At 43.2% G+C, this 18705-nt stretch overlaps 1 protein-coding gene across 1 annotated transcript; it reads left to right on the top strand.

Moving 5' to 3' along the window:
- The first annotated feature begins 8842 nt into the window (after nucleotides 1–8842).
- si:dkey-19b23.8 lies at nucleotides 8843–14164 on the top strand. The gene is made up of 3 exons (XM_041965219.1): nucleotides 8843–9138; nucleotides 10914–11636; nucleotides 12339–14164. Exons 1-3 carry the CDS (start codon nucleotides 9123–9125, stop codon nucleotides 12422–12424), a joined length of 825 nt encoding a protein of 274 aa, XP_041821153.1. The 5' UTR covers nucleotides 8843–9122; the 3' UTR covers nucleotides 12425–14164.
- Nucleotides 14165–18705: the final 4541 nt, after the last annotated feature.

Here is an 18705-nt window from a genome sequence, read left to right as displayed (position 1 = left end):
AACAAATCATTTAAATCTGTCTGCTTCTGGTTTTGTCAAGCTATTGTTTCTTTGTCTGTCCGTTTGTGAAAGCTGTTCCAGTGCACTGCTATAACCAGCAGTCACATGCTGGATAATGTCAGCTCCTTACGGCCTGGACAGGAAGCCCCCTCCTCTTCCTGTTTAGTCTAGATTGTGATTGGTCCCTGGGCTCGAGTGCATTTCCACAACAAAGCAGTCAACACCCCATTTATCAGTTTCTAAAAAGACCTAAAAGTGGCAAATATGAAAGCGGTTGAAGGGACTGAAATACAGTCAAAACAAAAGAGGAATCGCTGCTGACACCTTCCTCCTTCCCTCCTTCAGCTGCCATAAATTCCATTTTTGGGCATTATTTTGCTGTCAAAGTACGTGCCCTCCATAATTAGCTACTTCACCACATTAGCGTGTGCCTGCTCGTGAACACAAAGCACAGCAAAGCATTGTGATAAGAGCTATTCTTCTGCTCTGCTTATCATGAATAGCTCACTCTGGGAATACAGTGGCCACGAGAGAAAACATTTAGATTTATTATAAGATGTTACATAATTGGTTGGTCTCTTTTTGGCACGAAGCGTCCAGCTGCAAATGGCTGCAATAATGACCTATTTCAAGAAAGTCTGCATCGGAATGACATTAGAACTTGAAAATAAGCCCTGTGATTGAAGGAATTCCCCCAGACGAACCCTTCCTCCTGTCTGGCCACCTCGTGTTATACTTGAACCCAACCGGCTATCTCAGTCTGACAAAGTAGGGGGGAAAAAAAGGGAAATTAGCTCATAGGCTGACTGACGCAACCATCGTGTAAAGATAACCAGAGGAGAGAAAAGCAGACACGGTGTCATTCCCTCTGCTCCACGTGGGCCCATTAACATGCCTTATTAGGACATCTGCAGCCGGTTGTGTGTGGAAGCAGTCGGGCCGGCAGATGCTGCTTTTTGTTTTCTGTTTTCTATTGGCCAGCCTGCCTCTCCTAACTTCCCTCAGACGGTCTGAGTCATGTGATTCCCGTGAAGGTCAGCTCAGCTGGCCACTCGCCCACCACGGGGCTCTGGCTGACGTGCACCAGAAGGTTAAACAGTAACACTGCAGGTACAGTTTTCGGTAAAGACAAATAAACAACAAGCTTTCTGGGAAGGAAAAGAAAAGCGTCTTGCTCTGGCGCGGCTCCATGTCAGTGCCCAGCCTCCAGGTTCACAAACATCTCATCCATGCTATTAATCTGGGATAAACTACCCCCTTTCACTCACAACACAAACAAAGAAAGGGATATTTACAGGCCTCATATTTCTATCCCACTGATAGCGCCTCCATGACCAGCTTCCCTTTTTGATTCCAGCTGCCAGATCCTGTTTTAGCCTTCAGGGCAGGTCAACCCTGAGATCAACCCAGTTTACAGACAACAGCGATTTACGTGTAGACCTGTTGCTACTGCAAACATGCATCACTTTTGAATTGTTTTAAAACGTGATAATACTCCTGCAAGCCTCAGGGCTACTGTGCAAATGTTAAGCTGTCTACAGGTGCGTACAGGTGAGGATGCAGATTAGCATTTCCTGATATAGACCAAAGTAAACAACATAAACTTTGCAAATGTGTCCCAGTTTGTTTGTTGTTGCTGACATCAGTCGCGACAGGGAAGTCAAACTGGAGCAGGAAAAGGGAGCGATAACTACAATGTCAACGAAACAGAAACAAGACTGAGAGTCTACAGCCATGCTAGCAGCTCTGAGAGGTGGTATTATAGGCACAGCTTTGAGCTACAAGCTAACATTGGCATGCTATCATGCTTACTATGACAATTTTGACCGCCTGGTGTTTAGCACGTACAAAGTTTACCAGGTTTACCATCTTAGTTTAGCACACTAGCATTGCTAACAATTGCTAAATAGCTAATTCACATCATATGGGCTGGATGGTAAAGACGAAGAAGAGTCCCATGTTAGCTATTAGCGAGCGTTGGCATTATCTGATGACTCAAGAACGCAATATGGTTACAGAGTAGAATTTAATAATTTGGTTTATTGCTGCAGAATACTGGTACTTCTGTAATATTAAGTGCCAATTTGGATATACAACTTGCAATTAAACTTGTCGTAATTAGGACTTGGTTGTGACAAAAATTATATTTACGAGTTGGAAACTTGGAATTCACAATAACTCTGATGTGACATGAAGGCAGCAAACAACGTACAGCTGAGGCTCATGGGAATGTCATTAAGTTGTGTCAACATCACGGTGACATTATTAGGATTCATCCTCTGGGGATCATGACTGTCTTTACAAAATTCAATGGAAATCAATCCATTATTTGCATTTGATTGATGTAAATGATGTATGATATTTTACCGTCCGTGCACAAGTACTAAAAATAGGGTACAGACATTTTTAATCACCTCGTCTCTGCAGGGTTTACCTTGCCAACACCCTCCTATGTCCACAGAGCGCAAACAGAAAACAAAGGGCTGTATGAAGGCCCCACAAATTCCAATACATCCACACAGCCGGCAGCTTGTGAACAGCACGTAGCATATCTAAACTCCAAACACTCAGAAGAACATAAGCAACTGCATCCTGAGGAAATCGCCTCTTCCTTAAAGCTTTACCGTAATGAGGCATCAAAGCTTGGTCTGCAGCCAAAAAATGAGATCTGTGTGTGAGATTAAGTAGATTTTTAAGTGGTAATAAAAAAAAATCCCCTGTGAAGATGTAAAACCTCACTATACTGAAATACTTGAGAATTTCAAATTTATCAAATGTCCTAGCCACACAGTTCTTCTGTTTCTCACTATTAAGTAACTTCTTCAGATTTAATTCCTTTGAATTCAGGCAAATAACAGGAAAACCTGACCACAGACACAATGAACCCCCGCCAATGATTTCTTTTCTAGGTAACTGAGCCATTTCCTTCGATGAAACCAGAGGCCTGTTGTACTTGTTCAGGAAGGTGTTAACCAGGGAGTGGAGAGAGAGGTGGATTTACATGAGTAAATCCGGTCACTTTCACTGGAGGAGCAGCTATTGTCTCTCAGAGTGGGTCAAACACACAAAAGCATGCAAATGAACTGGGGGATTAATTTTTCATGCCATTCTCTCACCCAGCGTCCTGTATTAGCTTCATAACATGACACATTTCTGATACTGATGACGAGCTTGTGATTGCAACCTCTGTGTACCAGAATGAGTTACGTGAACCGCCGACACGCTGGAACTTCAGCATTACTTCTGACAGTAGCAGAGAACAAGTTATTGCTTTCTGCTGTCATGCTCACAATCCAAACATACAAGAGCTCACTACTGACAGACAAATTTATGCAACAGGACTCTTCTGCGATTACGAAACCTAAACTGAATGACACTTTTAACCCATTTGTCACAACAGACATGGACAACAACAAAAACGAACCCCACCCATCGTGTTCTCTATTGTAGTAAATATTTGAGAACAGTGCACAGTCGCCCATAAATCTACAGTTACCATTCCTGTTTTCATATCTCCACGCCTCATCCAACTTCCCTTCAGGTAAGCACTCTGCTGGAACATACTGTATTGGTGTGCGTGGTATTCAAGTCAATAACAACTCAAACTGGTGAGACTAGAAGTGATGAGGCTGGTAAAATGGGCCTGCAGTAACAACCAGGTGGTGGTTTGGTTTTAAACATGAATGATGATTTTCTTTAATACGTTTTTTTTTTTGTCCAGACATGCCTTTTCCTAATGCTCTTGGATGTTAATCAAATGACTCCTGACTGCAATTTCAAGGTGTGTCTACATGCCAGCATGTTCACAGTGACAATGCTAATGTGCTAATGTTTAGCAAGTGTGATGATGTGTCCACTCTCTCTCTCTCACTCCTCTCCCTATTTGATGAATTAGGACTTTATTTCAACCACTCCAGAGTCAGGGATGATTGCTGAAACAGTGAAAAGATGAACCAAGAAGGTTTTGTTGAGTTTTCTTTTGTTTTTGTCAGATTTGAATTAAGTGTATTTTCACAATGATAAAATTACTGTTTTTTTGAATGGAGTCTGGTGGGTCTGGCAAGAGTGATATGACAGCTGTTTCTGGTTAAATAAAATGGATCTTACTATTGAACAAGAATGTTTATCTGTCTGGATCGTTGCCATAATATTGTCAGACACTTATTATAACAATATGAGCTTGTCAGTGGCAAAAACAAACACTTTTTGTGGACATACTTTGGCAGTGCACAAATGCATGAGGGATTACAGTCATGGCTGCCAGTTACAACTTAAACGTAACAAAAACTGTTGTCTTCATTTATCAGTTAGACACAAAAACATGGGGAAAAGGGTCCATAATTAGATAATATGTGAGGTCTTCCAGGATGCGTGGACTCCGGCACCAACTGGAAACTAATGTCACTTTCAATGACTGAAAATGGAAATGTAGGTCAAGCTGCAACAAGCACATAACAACACTGTTAGGACATGATTTGATTTTATCTATTTTGCAACGTGTAGGTATGTAGTTCTTTTAAAAGACTTCTATATTAAAAAAATGTATACAAGAAGAGTGACTCTCATTTTATTGGTTTCCCTCCTCTGGATATGACATCCAAAAACAGATATTTAAATGTTGTTGTGGTTGTTTTAGTCGGAATATTTGAACAGCCGACCAGCCAGTAGAGTGACATAGCCATCTACACCTGCACCGCAGGTATGAAAGTGATTGACAGTTACGGTTATTATCAAATGAAGGTGTAAGTTCCTGACATTGCTTTCATAACACTGGTTGTACCGGTGCCAGGGACTGAGTGTAATGTACTTTTTGCCTGAATAGGAGATAGCCGCGATAGCCTTCTTTGTTGACAAGCTACTATAGATATACATCAGTAAATGCCAACAACAGTTGCTTTACTTGCTTTACTTTTCACTTTTTGTGTGGTTCCCACTTTTGACAACAACAACGTTACATTCCTGTTCAACTTCACAAGACACGGTATGACAACCAGAACAGAGGCCCTGTGAAAATGATGGCAACTGATCTGAGAAGAAAAGCCTACCAGATCACTCAGTAAACCAGCTTCTTGGAACAAAGACCCTGGTCTGGACTCTATGATTAACAAAATCTGTCATAACCTCTCTGTCTGGGTCAGCTATTCTCTCTTTAGTGTGAATTACAAACTAATCTCTTGCTCCTGTACACACTGTGATTTTGTTCCTCGGAATCCCAGAACTTCCTCCCAGCAGGAATCGTGTTGACTTTGACCATTCAAGGAGCTGTTGTGTCACGCAGTGTTGCAGTGTGCTTTCTTGAACTGGCTGTTTTCCTTCACCTTGCCTCTTGCTGTGTTCAGAGTCTTTGTTTCCCAACACTGACTTGTAACAACCTCCGAAAAGGATTGTAAACTTGCCGGTTTCAGTCACAAGTAGCAATCAAGACATTTTAAATAACGTCTACCAATTAGTTTCTGAACAACTGGGTGTGTCTATAATAGCAGCACACACACTGATAATGATGTCTTGTGGCCACAAGACATTATTATCAGTTAGACTCAATTGTGGAGTCTAAAAAAAGACTGTGTGCTGTATCTGAGGCTTGACATTTACTATTGTTTTACATAGCTGCAAACTCTCCTGCTGCAGGGATATTAACATGGCGTATATGTTAATATGTTAAGCCTCTGTGAGGCTGTACATGTGCACAGTGACACTTACTGTAATGCTAATGCCAGCATGCCAACGTGCTCTCAATGGCAATGCTAATGTGCTAATGTTTAGCAAGTGTGATGTTAATGGTATCTATAATAGTATTATGTTCACTATTTTGGTTTAGCGTGTTAGCATGCTAACATTTGCTACTTAGCACTAAACACAAAGTAAAGCTGATGTGAATGTTTTTTTTAAAGGTATGCAGTCGTAAATCGTAAAGTATTGGATGGATGCAATTTTCGACCTGATGATGCACTAAATAACCTAAATAACCTGCCAAGACATTTCAGTCTGGACTAACTGGTAACTGGCAACCGACCTGCCAATAAGGCGATACGGCCATCCACATTTGCAATGTAGCTAAAACATGACTGACAGGAACGATAATTATCATATGACGGTAAAAGTTGGTGACATTCGTTACATAACACTGGTTGTAATGTTGCCAGGGACAGATTGCTATGTGCTCCAATAGGACTCGGAGATCGCAAGTGGGCCACTGCCTTCATTGTTGACAATATGTAGGGCTCACTAGTTTTCTGTTGTGACAACCTCATAGTTTGGGTCAGGTATTCCATACCTTTAATGTGAATTAAAGACCAATCTCATCAACAAATGTTTCACTTTTCTTTTCTCAGTAATCTTTCGTACGCAAAATCCCCAAATGTCCTCCTAGCAGGAACTGTGTTGACTTTGACCATTCAAGGGGCTGTTTGCTCATGAAGTGTTACAATGTGCTTTCCCTGAACTGGCCACTTTCCCTCACCCAGCCTTGTACTCACAGATTGTCTTTGTTTCCCTACAATGACTTTTAATGACCTCCTGAGAGGATTGTAAACTTTGTTGGTTTCAGTTACAAGTAGCAATCAAGACATTTGGATTAATGGCTGCAGATTAGTTTCTGAACAATTGGTGTGTTTGTAACAGCGGCGCACCCACATGTGGAAGCTCTCTGAGGCTGTACGTAGGCACAGTGCTAAATTGAGCTAAGTGCTAACGTCAGCAGGCTAACATGCCCACATTGACAATCCTACATGTTAATGGTATACAAAATGGTAAACTGATCACTGTCTTAGTTTAGTGTGTTAGCAGTGTGTTCACCATCTCAGGGCATGTTAGCATGCTAACATTAGCTAATTAGCACTAAACACAAAGTACAGCTGAGGCTGATGGGAATGTCATCAGTTTTAGATATTTGGTCATCAGCCAAAGCATTTTTGGCCAGATGATGGTGGTAAGATGAAAAGTAAAGTGTTCACCAGAGTTAACGTTTCATCTTGATGGGAGCGCTGATATCTGGACCAAACTTCATGGCATCTGATAGTTGTTGAGACATTTCGCTGCCAAACAAAAAGCCTCATGGTTGCACTATAGGAAACAACAGCTACTTGAGTAAGTCAGTGGGATCAGACCATGTCTGTCCAAACATTCATGGCAATAGTTGTAGACTAACATTTCCTTTCATAGAGTTTTAAGGTATTTTTGCATGCTAAACACCCAAATAAAGCTAGAAATACATGATATATTGCTAATTGGTGTAAATAAACACTGACATCTTTCTGGAGGATTAGATATGAAACGTGTACAGCAATTCTCTATTGTTCTGTCTGAATAGTGCTTTGACCCCTACGATCTTCACCAATCAAGTGGGCAAACTAAGACTTCATTACATGTTTGCACTCGCTGAATGGTCCCCTCGACGGGAGCACCAAACAGGCTGTACGAACTGCAGCTGCACTCCTGCCGATGCAACGGTTTGGATGCTGACTCTGTTCTTGCTGCCCGATGTGAGTTACGCAGGGAGGGTGGATGCCTGTCTGAGATGCTCCATTATGTCACCGGTGCTCCAAGAATAGTTCCAGTGTGCCCCGCTAGGCACTGAGGCGAGTGTGACGTTCAGACTTAACTGCTATTGGGCCAAACCCAGAAGAAACAGGGGCCCTACTGTTTCCCCACGTCAGGCACACCCAGCCACACACACACACACATACAGATGCTAAGACGCACACACACATGGAACCGTTTAAGTTTTTCCCTCTGCCACTGTTCAAAATGCACCCTGAATAAACACTTGAAGCAGTTCTGAACCATTGAGCCCAGTGATCCCCATTAGAGACAGGCTGTGACGCAATGTGATGGTAATGAAAGGTAGTGGGTTTCAGATGTTTCCTCAGCCTTGTTTTGTACTTATATAAAGTAATGTGAAACTTTCAGTTGGTCGAGCATAGTGTCTGAAACGATGGCGACTCATATATTATCACAAAAAGCCCACATTTGAACAATTTTTATTAATCATGTTAATGCATAAATATAACGTTTTTGCCAAAATTCACTTAAATAAACCCTTTAAATTGGTGCTGAAATGATCCGTTTAGTTGATGGATAGAAAATTTAATTACAATCAACAGCAAATTTACTTCAAATCTGGTGGATCTGCTGGTTCTCTCAGTTTTAAATCGCTGTATACTTTTTATATCATGCTATCGCATTTGGGTTTTGAAGTCTTGACTGGAAAAAAAAAAACGCTTTCAAAATGTCGGCTTGGGGAAATTTTGACAACCATTTTTCACAGATGAACTGAAAATAAAAGTAGCTGTTTGTTGCAGCTGTGTACTCTGTGCCTATATTAGACGAGCATGAACCAGTGCTAATTTCTACACGCCACATGCGTTATAACCTTACATTCTCATGGTGATCCCAAAGTTTCCAAAAAAAAAAACAAAAAAACAACTTAATATGTCAGGCAGAATTTTTGGGTAAAAATGATTAAAAGTAACGTAATAAATAAATGCAAACATATTCTCAGTATGTAAATGTCACTCAGTGTGAAATTACAGGATTTTAACTACTTTTACAGCTACTGAAGGAGGCATAAACTGATATATTTCTATGTAAATATGTGCATAAACGAAGTGTGCCATAAATTGTCCTTAAAACAGCCCTGCCGGTAAAAGACTAAGTGTTATCAATCCTGCTCTATAAATCCCTCTTCGCCTGTAAATCATGTCTTCTTCCCCCCCAGTGCCCCCTCCGCTCAACGCCAACCAGCCCCCTCACTGCTCGGACGCAGCTGCTCGTCCACGTGCGTGACGAGCTCGCGCCTACGCTGTTTAAAACGGTCTTCCCACGCGCTCACCTCACACAGAGAGCAGAAGAAGGAGAGCGTGAGCCGGTCTGAACATAAACCGCTTCGGGCTGTCTGCGGCTCACTTGTCGTTCACTCGCGCACAAGGAGCACTGAGCTCACGCAAAAAAACTCTGAAAATTTAAGTTTTCTTCGATACCGGTCGGTGAAGCAGTTTCTTTTCTTTAAGTACACGGACAGTCAATGTGGTTGTGTGTGAACGTGCCGGATAGCAGACCTCCACCTGCCCAGCAAGATCACGGGACTCTGCCGTTCACCTCAGGCGCACGAGGACATCGTTTGCATGAAACTGTGGCCAGGTAAGGCTCATTATTGAAAAGTACACACGTGAATAACTTCCCTAAAATTCATTGACAGCTTATCATTAATTTGTTAAATCTACCGAGAAATTGTTGTTGTTGTTTTTTTTTTTTTGATAATGTGGCAGTCGCTTTTGCAACGAAGTGTGGACTCTCACGGGACGCTTCGCGGCTCGCCGAACCACATTCTAAAATCCACAAATTTAAAGTTATCTCGCTTATTTCTCAGATTCTACGTCGTTAAGCGTGTTTTAAAGTTTTCAAACTAATCACTAGTCTCTGTCGGATAATTCGGCTTAAAAATTTGATCATGAGAACTTTTAAAAAAATATATTTTTTCAATGCTCCATCAATTCCTTATATCAGGTGAATCAAACTCCTTCCATTTAGGTTTCATCTAAGTTCTGCCTTGTGGGGTGCTACCTGACATGAAGAACTAAGCCATCCTCTTAGTTGACACACTTCTGCACTGCATTTGTATTTTTTGGGGCAATAATCTCGCCATTTTATGTTTGGCTGCTCTACAGAATAAGTGTTCAAGGTAAATTATAAGCAAATAAATGTCATGTCCAATTTCAAAGGCTCCTTCCAACAACAGGATGAACTGTTATGATCCGACAGCTCTTTGCATATGGCAGAAATCTGAAGGATATTTGTTTATCCAGACCTGCACGTGAGGCGGTACCTGGATGTAAATTTCAATTGCATTTGTTCCAATACTGTGGTCAATTTCGCGCCAGCGGCAGGGAAAACCTATGCTAAAGCCTATGCTTAATGCAAAGTAGGCAGCTGTTATATCTTGTGTGTGTGTGTGTGTGTGTTTCCAAGTGAAAGTTGTGCTTGTAACCCACATGTGTAACTGTACAGTGTGTGTGCATGTTCTGGGTCGGCCCAGGCTCGAGGTCAACCTGTATCCCTTCTGTGATGTGACACACTCACATAAGCATGCCATTGTTTGTAGGAGAAATATTTAGGGGGGAATGCAAAGCTGTTTCCTGCACAGGGGGGTTGACAAACAATGGCCACTACCTTGGAACAGTCGGTGGTTCTCTCTGCAGCTCGCTTCTGAGGACAGAGCTAGGATGTTGAAAGAATGGCCAAGAAAAGAGAAAGGGGAAAAAATAAAGTTTAACACAATGGAGAACGGGAGGTTCTCTGGGTTTGTAAGATGGGAGACAATGGGAGGCAAGATGTGGAAGTTGCATAAGATGTGTGCTAGCAAGGTCACCAAAGCCTTCAAGTCCTCCAGATCTAGTACTATAATTATATATGTGCTGAGTTTGAAGAAGGCTACTGTATGTAGGCCTACCTGTGATTTCCTTTTGTGCGTTACAGTAACCTTTAATTTATTTTGGCATGTCTCCAGTTCACTGCTGAGAGGACAAAGCCCAAGTCAAACCTGACTGTAAATATTTAATGGTTGATGTCTTTGGTGGATGAATATTCCTCACTGAATGCGTCATCTTTGTAACTGATCCTGTTTGGTGGCCTTTGTTTTTCCACGCTGCTGTACAACTTGTGCTGCTGCCTGCTTTTGTTTTTTCCCCCCTCAACAAGGAGTTGAAATCATGAGATTGCACAAAAGCTCCAGCAAATGAAGAGTCCCTTCATACCTAAGAAAATCCTCAGTGTCAAACAATCAATTTCCAAGACGTACCCCTTCCCTCGCCTTATTTAGCTCCGAACAAAGACTGAGCACCTGTCTCGGTCAATTATTCACGCTTCTTTAAAAAATGCATCAGCTAACGTCAATGTCTTTATCTGCCTTGTTTCAGATAAAAGCAGTGGATGCAACTACGCTCCATTTATAGAAAAAAGGTGGAAGAGTGGGAGAGGCTCTGAAGAGGACCGGCTGACCACCGGCAGATACACCTCAGCTGACGCTGCCTCCAAACCCGGCCTGAAACGTACAATGTCCCTCAGCACTTTTCACATCATGCAGACCCTTAAGAACTCTCCTGCGGCGCTGCGTCGGCGCTTTTGCCGCGACCGCACAGAGTCTTTATCCCACGGCGACCCTCTCTTCAAAGTCCACTACCTGGGCACGGAGAAAATCTTCTCTCTGGATCGAGAGCAGGCCCAGGACGCCATTAGCCACTTGCTGGAGGGCATTGCTAACGGGAAGAAGCTGAGCAAAGATCACGCCCTGGTGGTGCGCCCAAGATACGTGGAGGTCAAAGAACTGAGCACAGGTCGGCAGCTCACTAAGACCTACCTGCAGGACATTGCGTACTGTGCCGCGGATGCCAACCGGCCCAACGTCTTCCTGTACATCTGCAGACACCACGGGCAGCAGCTGCAGTGTCGGGTGTTCTGGTGCAGCCGGGCCGAGCGGGCTCGAGACATGACGGCTTGCCTGGCGCATTCTTTCCAGCGGGCGCTGAGCGACTGGCAGGATGGCTCGGCCACGCTGCAGCCAGGAGGCAAACGGGCAGAGGAGTCGTCCAACTCTCCCGCCAACACCAAGAGCTCTACGCTGCCTGCCAGCCTGGGAAAAGGTGAGACCACAACAGAAATAACCACAGAAATAGTGAAGTTTGGCTCTTAGCCAAACTGTGACACAGATCATAAGTGGTACAGTCTTAATGTAACGCAGTTTTGTGCTATGAGCTACTTTAATAAATCATTTTTGATAAAATGCATTTAAATATGTGAATTAAAGGTAGCTTGATCACATCAGATCATGTTAATTCCAACAGATTCACAGGCTGCAGAGGTGGCATTAACTCTGATTTATTTATGTGTGTGGTATAATAAACTCAATTACTAAGATCTTTTTTAGTAAGATTATCTTCCCAACTTCTTAATTTCAGGGATAGCAGTCTCTGCTGCTTTGGTTTTAAGTATTTTCTAGTTCTTGCAAGCTTGTCATGCCGTTTTTCGTTCCCAAAAAACACACATTTTATCAATTTTGCATTTTGGTTTTTCTTAAACCCAGAGGCCCTTTGATGGTGTATGACTAACGAACCATTTCGCTGATTCACTGTCCTTCCCATACTCGCCTCTCTTGCTGTCCAAGTTGTTTAGAAAGATAAGGCACGGCTGAAACAAGCACATTTAAAGACAGTTGTGAAAACCAAGTGCTGATGTAAGGAGTGGTCAATGAATAGCCTCACGAGGACACTTTAGAGTCAATGTTGGACGTTCATTATTAACATTTAAACACCAGTGTCACTGACTCGCTGTCTTTTTCTTTTCAGTTCGCTGGAAGAAGAGGGGCTCTGTGTCTCGCAGCCCCCTCAGGGCCATCAGCAGAAGAGGATCTGCCTCTGACAGCTGGAACTGAACCCCAGCTTTAATCCCTCAAACACATTAACCTGATGACAACCTCAAGGATGACAGCACTGACGGGAGGGGAGGGAGCGACTACAGGACAGGAGGAAGGACAAAGGGGGACGACAGCGGGAAGTGGGAGCGTCCGTATTTGGACATATGAGGACTCTGCTTGTGAGAGGATGTTGGCGTAATCAGTGAGCGTATGGACTTGATGGTTTTGAAGTGGCAAAATTGTCTGTTGACTTTTGCAAGAGTGGCGTCCAGTGTGGCACAAAACGCTGCTGACGGTTGCTTTTGTCCACCTGTCAGCAGCTATGTGAGGACTCGCGATTGGCCGCAAGCCATTCGAGGACCGGACTGGTTCATTTCCAGGACTGTTCTTATGGTGGGCTTGTTTGTTTTTAAGTCGTCTACTCGATATTTAGGCCACTCAAGAGTTTGGTCTGTCGAGACAAGAGAGACAGTTGAACCAACGATACCAGCTGCTGGCCAAATGATCCACAGATGACAACTAAAAACTGGAAAAAGACAACAAGCTTGATTTTGTAGGCTGATTTTTATTTAACTGACATGTGACAGGTCATGATGATTTTATTCTATTTATTTTTTATTTTTTTTAACCCTGTGGCACTAGCAAGCATCTTTCTTTGTTTTCGAAGTGGATGGATGAAACCAAATTTTTAATCTGTGTTCTGAGAGTTTTTGCCAAGATCACTTAAATGCAGGTCGTACAAACGTCAAGTAAAACTGATTACAGTCTGTAAAGCACATGAATGCCCTACATTTCTAACTGTAAAATTGGCCTCTAAACACATCAGTTTTGTAGTTTCTTACTTTATTTGAAGAGGTCAGTAGCGTCCATGGTTATATGACAGGCCCAGCACCTGCATTATAAATGGGGGGCGGGGAAATAGTTCCAAGTAGAACCTGCAGGATCAACAATATCCTCCCCTTATATACCGCAGCAGCATCCTGCAAAAAAAACAAACAAACAAACAAAAAACACCCTGGATCCTATCTGTCCACTGTGATAAATGATTTGCATTCATGTGGAAAAACACCCTCGGCCATGACTTGCAGGGTTGGTCTGCGTCTGAACACTGGGAACGTTGTGTTCCCATGTGGAGCCTCTGTGTGGAATGTGCGGCCATGCACCTGCATTCCAAGTGGGGGAATCTGAGACGGAGGATCTTCTCAAAAAGCCCCGTACTCTTCTCCCTGTCCAGCCATGACTTTGCATATTGAGCAGCCTCATCAGTAGATGCTACACTGGGCTTTTAGCTCCGAGCCCTTGACTTGTTCGCATTAGCAAAGCCATAAAAGGTGCCCTAACTACTTCGAGTGGTGGTTATAGGCACGGGTATGCGCCGTGTTGCATAACATGCTCTCATGATGCTGATTTCTGTCTTAAGGTTTACAAATGAGACTTTAAGATTTGTAGCACACACCCTGAGGCTACCATAAAGTTGTCATTTTGTGTTTTTTTTTAACCAAAACTAAGCTAGAAAGGTTTCTATTGTTTTTTTTAAACAGGAAAGATATTTTGACTTATGTGCCACTAGGTCATTTTTATCAGTTAATTTTAACGTTTTGTACTCGTGGTCTATCTTTTCAGTTACAAATGGCGCAGCCCCATTCTCAGAAAAGGGGTTAAATGTGCCTGCTTTAAGGCGTATTTTATCAATGTACTGTTTTACGTTCTTGTACATATTTAATTAATATGTATTTTATGGAATATTAAAATGTTTCATACGACATGTGGTCTGGATGTGTTGCTCTCACTGGTGTAACTTTCAGGAAGGCAGATATTTAACCAGCTTTAACTTCAGCAGCCTTTGACCCCGATAAAGACATTTCCAGGCTTGAATGCTCAACTTTTTAAAAATGTTATATTTGGCCTGAAGAAAACAGAATTCCTTTCGTTAAGTGTGTGTGTGTGTGTGTGGGAGAGCGGGATTGAATGGTTTGGGGGTGGCAGGGCAAGACATTCAGAGAGGTCCTGGGATGTTTAATCTCAGTCATGTGACTCATTTCCCAGGGCTATTTCTCCAGTGTTTTCACATTTTCAGAAACTCCCGTACATGTGACCACCTTGCAGCTGCAGTAAAGATGCAGCTCCAGCTGGACGGCCTTGAAACAAATAGGTCTGAGCTCTCTTCAGGTTACATAAACACACATTAGGTCTCTTTGCAAAAAAAAAAACGTTGAACACGCCACAGCACAAACACAAAAATATTAAAATAAAATGATCTATATACAGTCCTGATGAGAATTCACGCATTTGAACCTATTTGCGGTCTCTTTTCGTCCAAAGAAGTCAGTAAAAGTGCTCGGAGGACGCCTCATCTTCACGTCACTCCTCTCCGGTAGAGTCCTGCACTGTGGGACTGCTGGCCAGCCCGGAGCTCTCTCTGTGTTGCTGTAGCTCCAGCAGGGACTGGACGTGAAGACGCCTCAGAGGCTTCACCTCCTCTACCACTGAAAGGAGAGGAGATTGTCAAAAACACTCACCGATACCTAAAAATGCAGCTGTGAGTGGAGGAGGAATGCTGTAGTCTGACTCTGTTGTAATGTAGCTAAACAGCACCACCTGCTGGCCTACATAGTAAAAACTGTATTAAACTCAAATAATGTGCTGTTTTTGTCTGCTTGCTTCCTTTGGGACAAATTCCTGACACCCAGCAGTGACGGCATAAAAGCAAAAACCTGACACCACCTGCTGCACTCCCACATTTCCCACCTTTGTCATAGTGCAGCTCGTCCCGGTTCCCGTAGACCACATACATCTCCAGGAAGTTGAGGAGGGCGCCTGTGACGAGGAAGCGGTCAGGGAGGGGGAGGCTTTTGATGTAACGCGTGTCCAGGGCGAAGGGGTTGGAGGGAGAGGGAACGGTGCACAGGCACACCAGCTCACTGACGATGTCCCACACACGAATACCTGAAGAAAACAATAATAATCCAGTGGAAAAAAAGCCCACAAGACTGTGATAAACATTTGTCTAAATCTAGCAGCGCACTGTGATGTTTATAAAGCACCTAAAGCTTTTTCCACAAACTGAATCCACACCACACAGTAGTCTTTTTTTCAAGAAGGTTCAACTGGAGCAAAGACATCTGCATCTGATTTAGCTCATGGAAAATGGTGTAATTATTGAATCCGCGCAGTGAAACAATAACTGTCACCTGTTTGGATTCCTCACATTGTTTCCATACCTCGTGTCTGCCAGTCTGCGATGGACTTCAGCTTCATGGGCGTGTCCCTGACCATCGAATCGGTGCCTCCGATGTTGACCAGGCGCTCGTGATTGGAGCGTATCCAGGCGTAGGGCCGTCCGTACTTGACGTAGCCGGCCAGTAAAAACAGAGTGCAGTTCACCTCCTGTTGGAGGGACAAAGTCGAGGCTGTGGGACTGACTTAAAGCTGGAATTCAAAGGGTCTGGCCGAGGCGCTTTACTTACAGGCACTGCTATCTCTCTTTCGCTGGGAGAGGCCGGGAGGAGATGCTCCTCACTGCTGGGGTCCCTGAGGACACAGAAAGAGGTCAATCAATGTGTTTGCGTCTAAAGTCTGCAGGCAAGACATTCTGTCCTGCTTGAGTTCATGGCACGAGTCTGAGGTCTAAGAGAGCTGCCATAAGTTAGCCTAATTAGTGTATTTACTTAACAAGGCAATAAATGTAAAGAACGGACTAGAGCTACGATGATTAATCACTTAGTTGCCAACTATTAAATTAATCGGCATCTTGGTTAACTTGTTAAGAGAAAAAGTTGAGGTATGAAGGTAAACTGACTATCTTTGGGTTGTGAACTAAACAAGACATTTGAGTACATCAGCTCAGGCTTTGGGAAACCCTGATCGATGTTTTTCACCATCCTCACATTTTATAGATCAAACAACTAATCGATCAATCGATGCATTGAGTTAGTTGCAGCCCTGACGTGAACATTAAAAAACACTTTTTCGCCCAATCAGGCACATCGGCGAGTCAGCACATCCTCACATTTGAGAGGCTGTAATGATCAAATGTTTCGCTTTCACATTTAACAACATTATCAAAGTGAAATTTCTGCCGATCAACAGATTGATTTTCAGCACAGTTGTGATATATTTCATTCAGAGTGGAACCATCCTGCTTGTCATGCAAGCTGGGCAATGCTGGCTAATTCTAGGCTGCATAATTACATCAATGAAAACCTCCACATGTTGCTTTGTTAACAGGAAGTGATGCACCAGAGGATGTTTAATCACAAACATGAGCAAACTCCATGAATCTGAGAGTGCCACAAACATGAAGACACATGCACATGTGACTGTTTGCAGACACAAACAGCGGCATCAGTCACCTGGCGGTCTGCGGCTGCGTCTTGGCACGTGCATGCGCCTGGGTGTCCCGCGGGCCCGGACGCTCCCCGGGCAGGGGAGAGCTGCTCCGGCTGTCCAGGCTGGGGGAGCTGCTGCTGGGGGAGACATCGCTGCTGTTACAGCTGCTGGTGGAGGAGTAGGAGGAAGCTCTGGAGACCAAAAAACCTGGGGAACGCCACCCCTGCAGAACAGGTCAACAGGTATAGAGGAACAGGGTGTAGTCACTGATGATGATGATGATGAGTACATAAGGAAAGGTGTAGTGTCCACAAGTTAGACAGTCAAACTAAGCTGCATTTCATGCACAGTACAAAGCGCATACATATTTTCAGAAAATGTGTAGGATTTATTAATTTTCTTTGCTTTGCACAGGCTGTGTGTCTCTATCTCGACAGGGACTAACCAGATCCTCATTAACGACCGTCAGCAGCAGCTCCTCTTTCCCTCTTAGCCAAGGCTGGAAGTATTTAAAGCCCTGCAACAGAAACAAGATTATTTTGAAGGAACAGTTGCAGCATGTTAACTGTGGTTTGCATGTGCATTCACTGACCTGCAATGATCCAAGCAGAGCCAGGTCACTTAGGAAGTGCTGCAGTTTCCTCCTCTGCTCCCGCTCTCTTTTCTAATTAAAAAGGAAAAAAAAAAAACATTCATGTAGAAGCCATGATACATAAATGAACACTAAAGCTTAATCTTCCTCAATCCTGACCTAAAAATCCTCCAGCACCTCAGGGAGCCCCATCAGCCCCCCTCCCAGTCTAGTATCCTAGCAACACATGCAACGCCTCCTCGCAGCATCCTGCATCCCTATCGACAATAATTCGTTTGCATTAACGGATGCAAATTCATAGAATGAGAGTAAAACGTGACATTATATGCAACAAAACGCATCAGTCCGACTGGACTCGAACATGATCTCTCCATCAACTCCAAATCCGGCGGCTGAAAAAAGAGCCCGTTATTAACTCACGCTGCTCATCTTGAACCAAATTGCAGACGCCGTCGTCTCCTTCACAGGCGACCATGATACGCCGAGGCTGTAGCCTTACATTGACTCGTTTTCCCGGCGGTGACACACAGACAGACGGGGGTTTTGTTCTCCTCGGGTGTTGCCTGGTCTCTTGCAGCATGAAGTCGGTTTGGTAACGGCAGTATGGAAGCCCCTAGCGGCCATGTTGGTGGACTACCTCTCAGTGCTGCAATTTCACAGCAAAGACAATTCACTTTAAGTTTGTTAAAAATATCACCACCAACATAATTTAAACGTGAAAACATCGACATGAGAGTGGTAAATGTTTGGTAGCTTAAAGCTGTTTGGACGTAGGTCTTTATTTTTGCCCCCTTTGTTAAGAACTAGCTAGCTAAGAGACAGTCTTAACTTGTACCTGGTGCTGGTGGTTAGCCTCCAAAATGGCAATAGGCTATTATCTGTGCATTGTAGAGGATGAAAAATGTCACTATTTGAAATCCTGGTGAAAAATGGTCTAAATGTGAACCTTCAATCAAATAGTCGTTGAAAAAACTTCAACTTTTGAATGTTTTTTGAACATCTTTTCACTGTTCCACTGTTGTCCTTCAAATGATGCAAAATACTTGGTAGGGATTATCTTAGCCTAGCATACACGGTTGAGACTTAACTCTCTATAGAACCAAATCCTCATGCTTTTAAATTTAGATTAAGCAAACAAAATATAATGTGATAATTGCTTAAAGTAGCTGGTAGGAAGATGTTTTCTCAAACCTTTTTATGTTTTTATGCTAAAGCTAAGGGAGGGCTGCCAACGTTCGACAACAAGCTGGAGCAATGTTAGTGTTTTTTGTTTGTTCTTTGCTGGTGTTGGGGTTTAAAAAGTATGTTAGCAGAGTAAAGACAATGTCAGACCAGATATCTGTCCCCAACCCAACATAATCCAGGTGAAATTTTAAAT

This window comes from Chelmon rostratus, chromosome 23 (genome assembly GCF_017976325.1).
Source record: "Chelmon rostratus isolate fCheRos1 chromosome 23, fCheRos1.pri, whole genome shotgun sequence".
In the NCBI taxonomy this organism is placed as follows: domain Eukaryota; kingdom Metazoa; phylum Chordata; class Actinopteri; order Chaetodontiformes; family Chaetodontidae; genus Chelmon; species Chelmon rostratus.
The sequence above is the reverse complement of the archived record's forward strand: the minus strand, read 5'-3'. Positions and strand labels throughout refer to the sequence as shown.

Coding starts and splice junctions, on each gene's coding strand:
- si:dkey-19b23.8 (XM_041965219.1), top strand. Junction 11,637..12,338: donor GCCTGCCAGCCTGGGAAAAG/GTGAGACCACAA, acceptor TTTTCTTTTCAG/TTCGCTGGAAGAAGAGGGGC.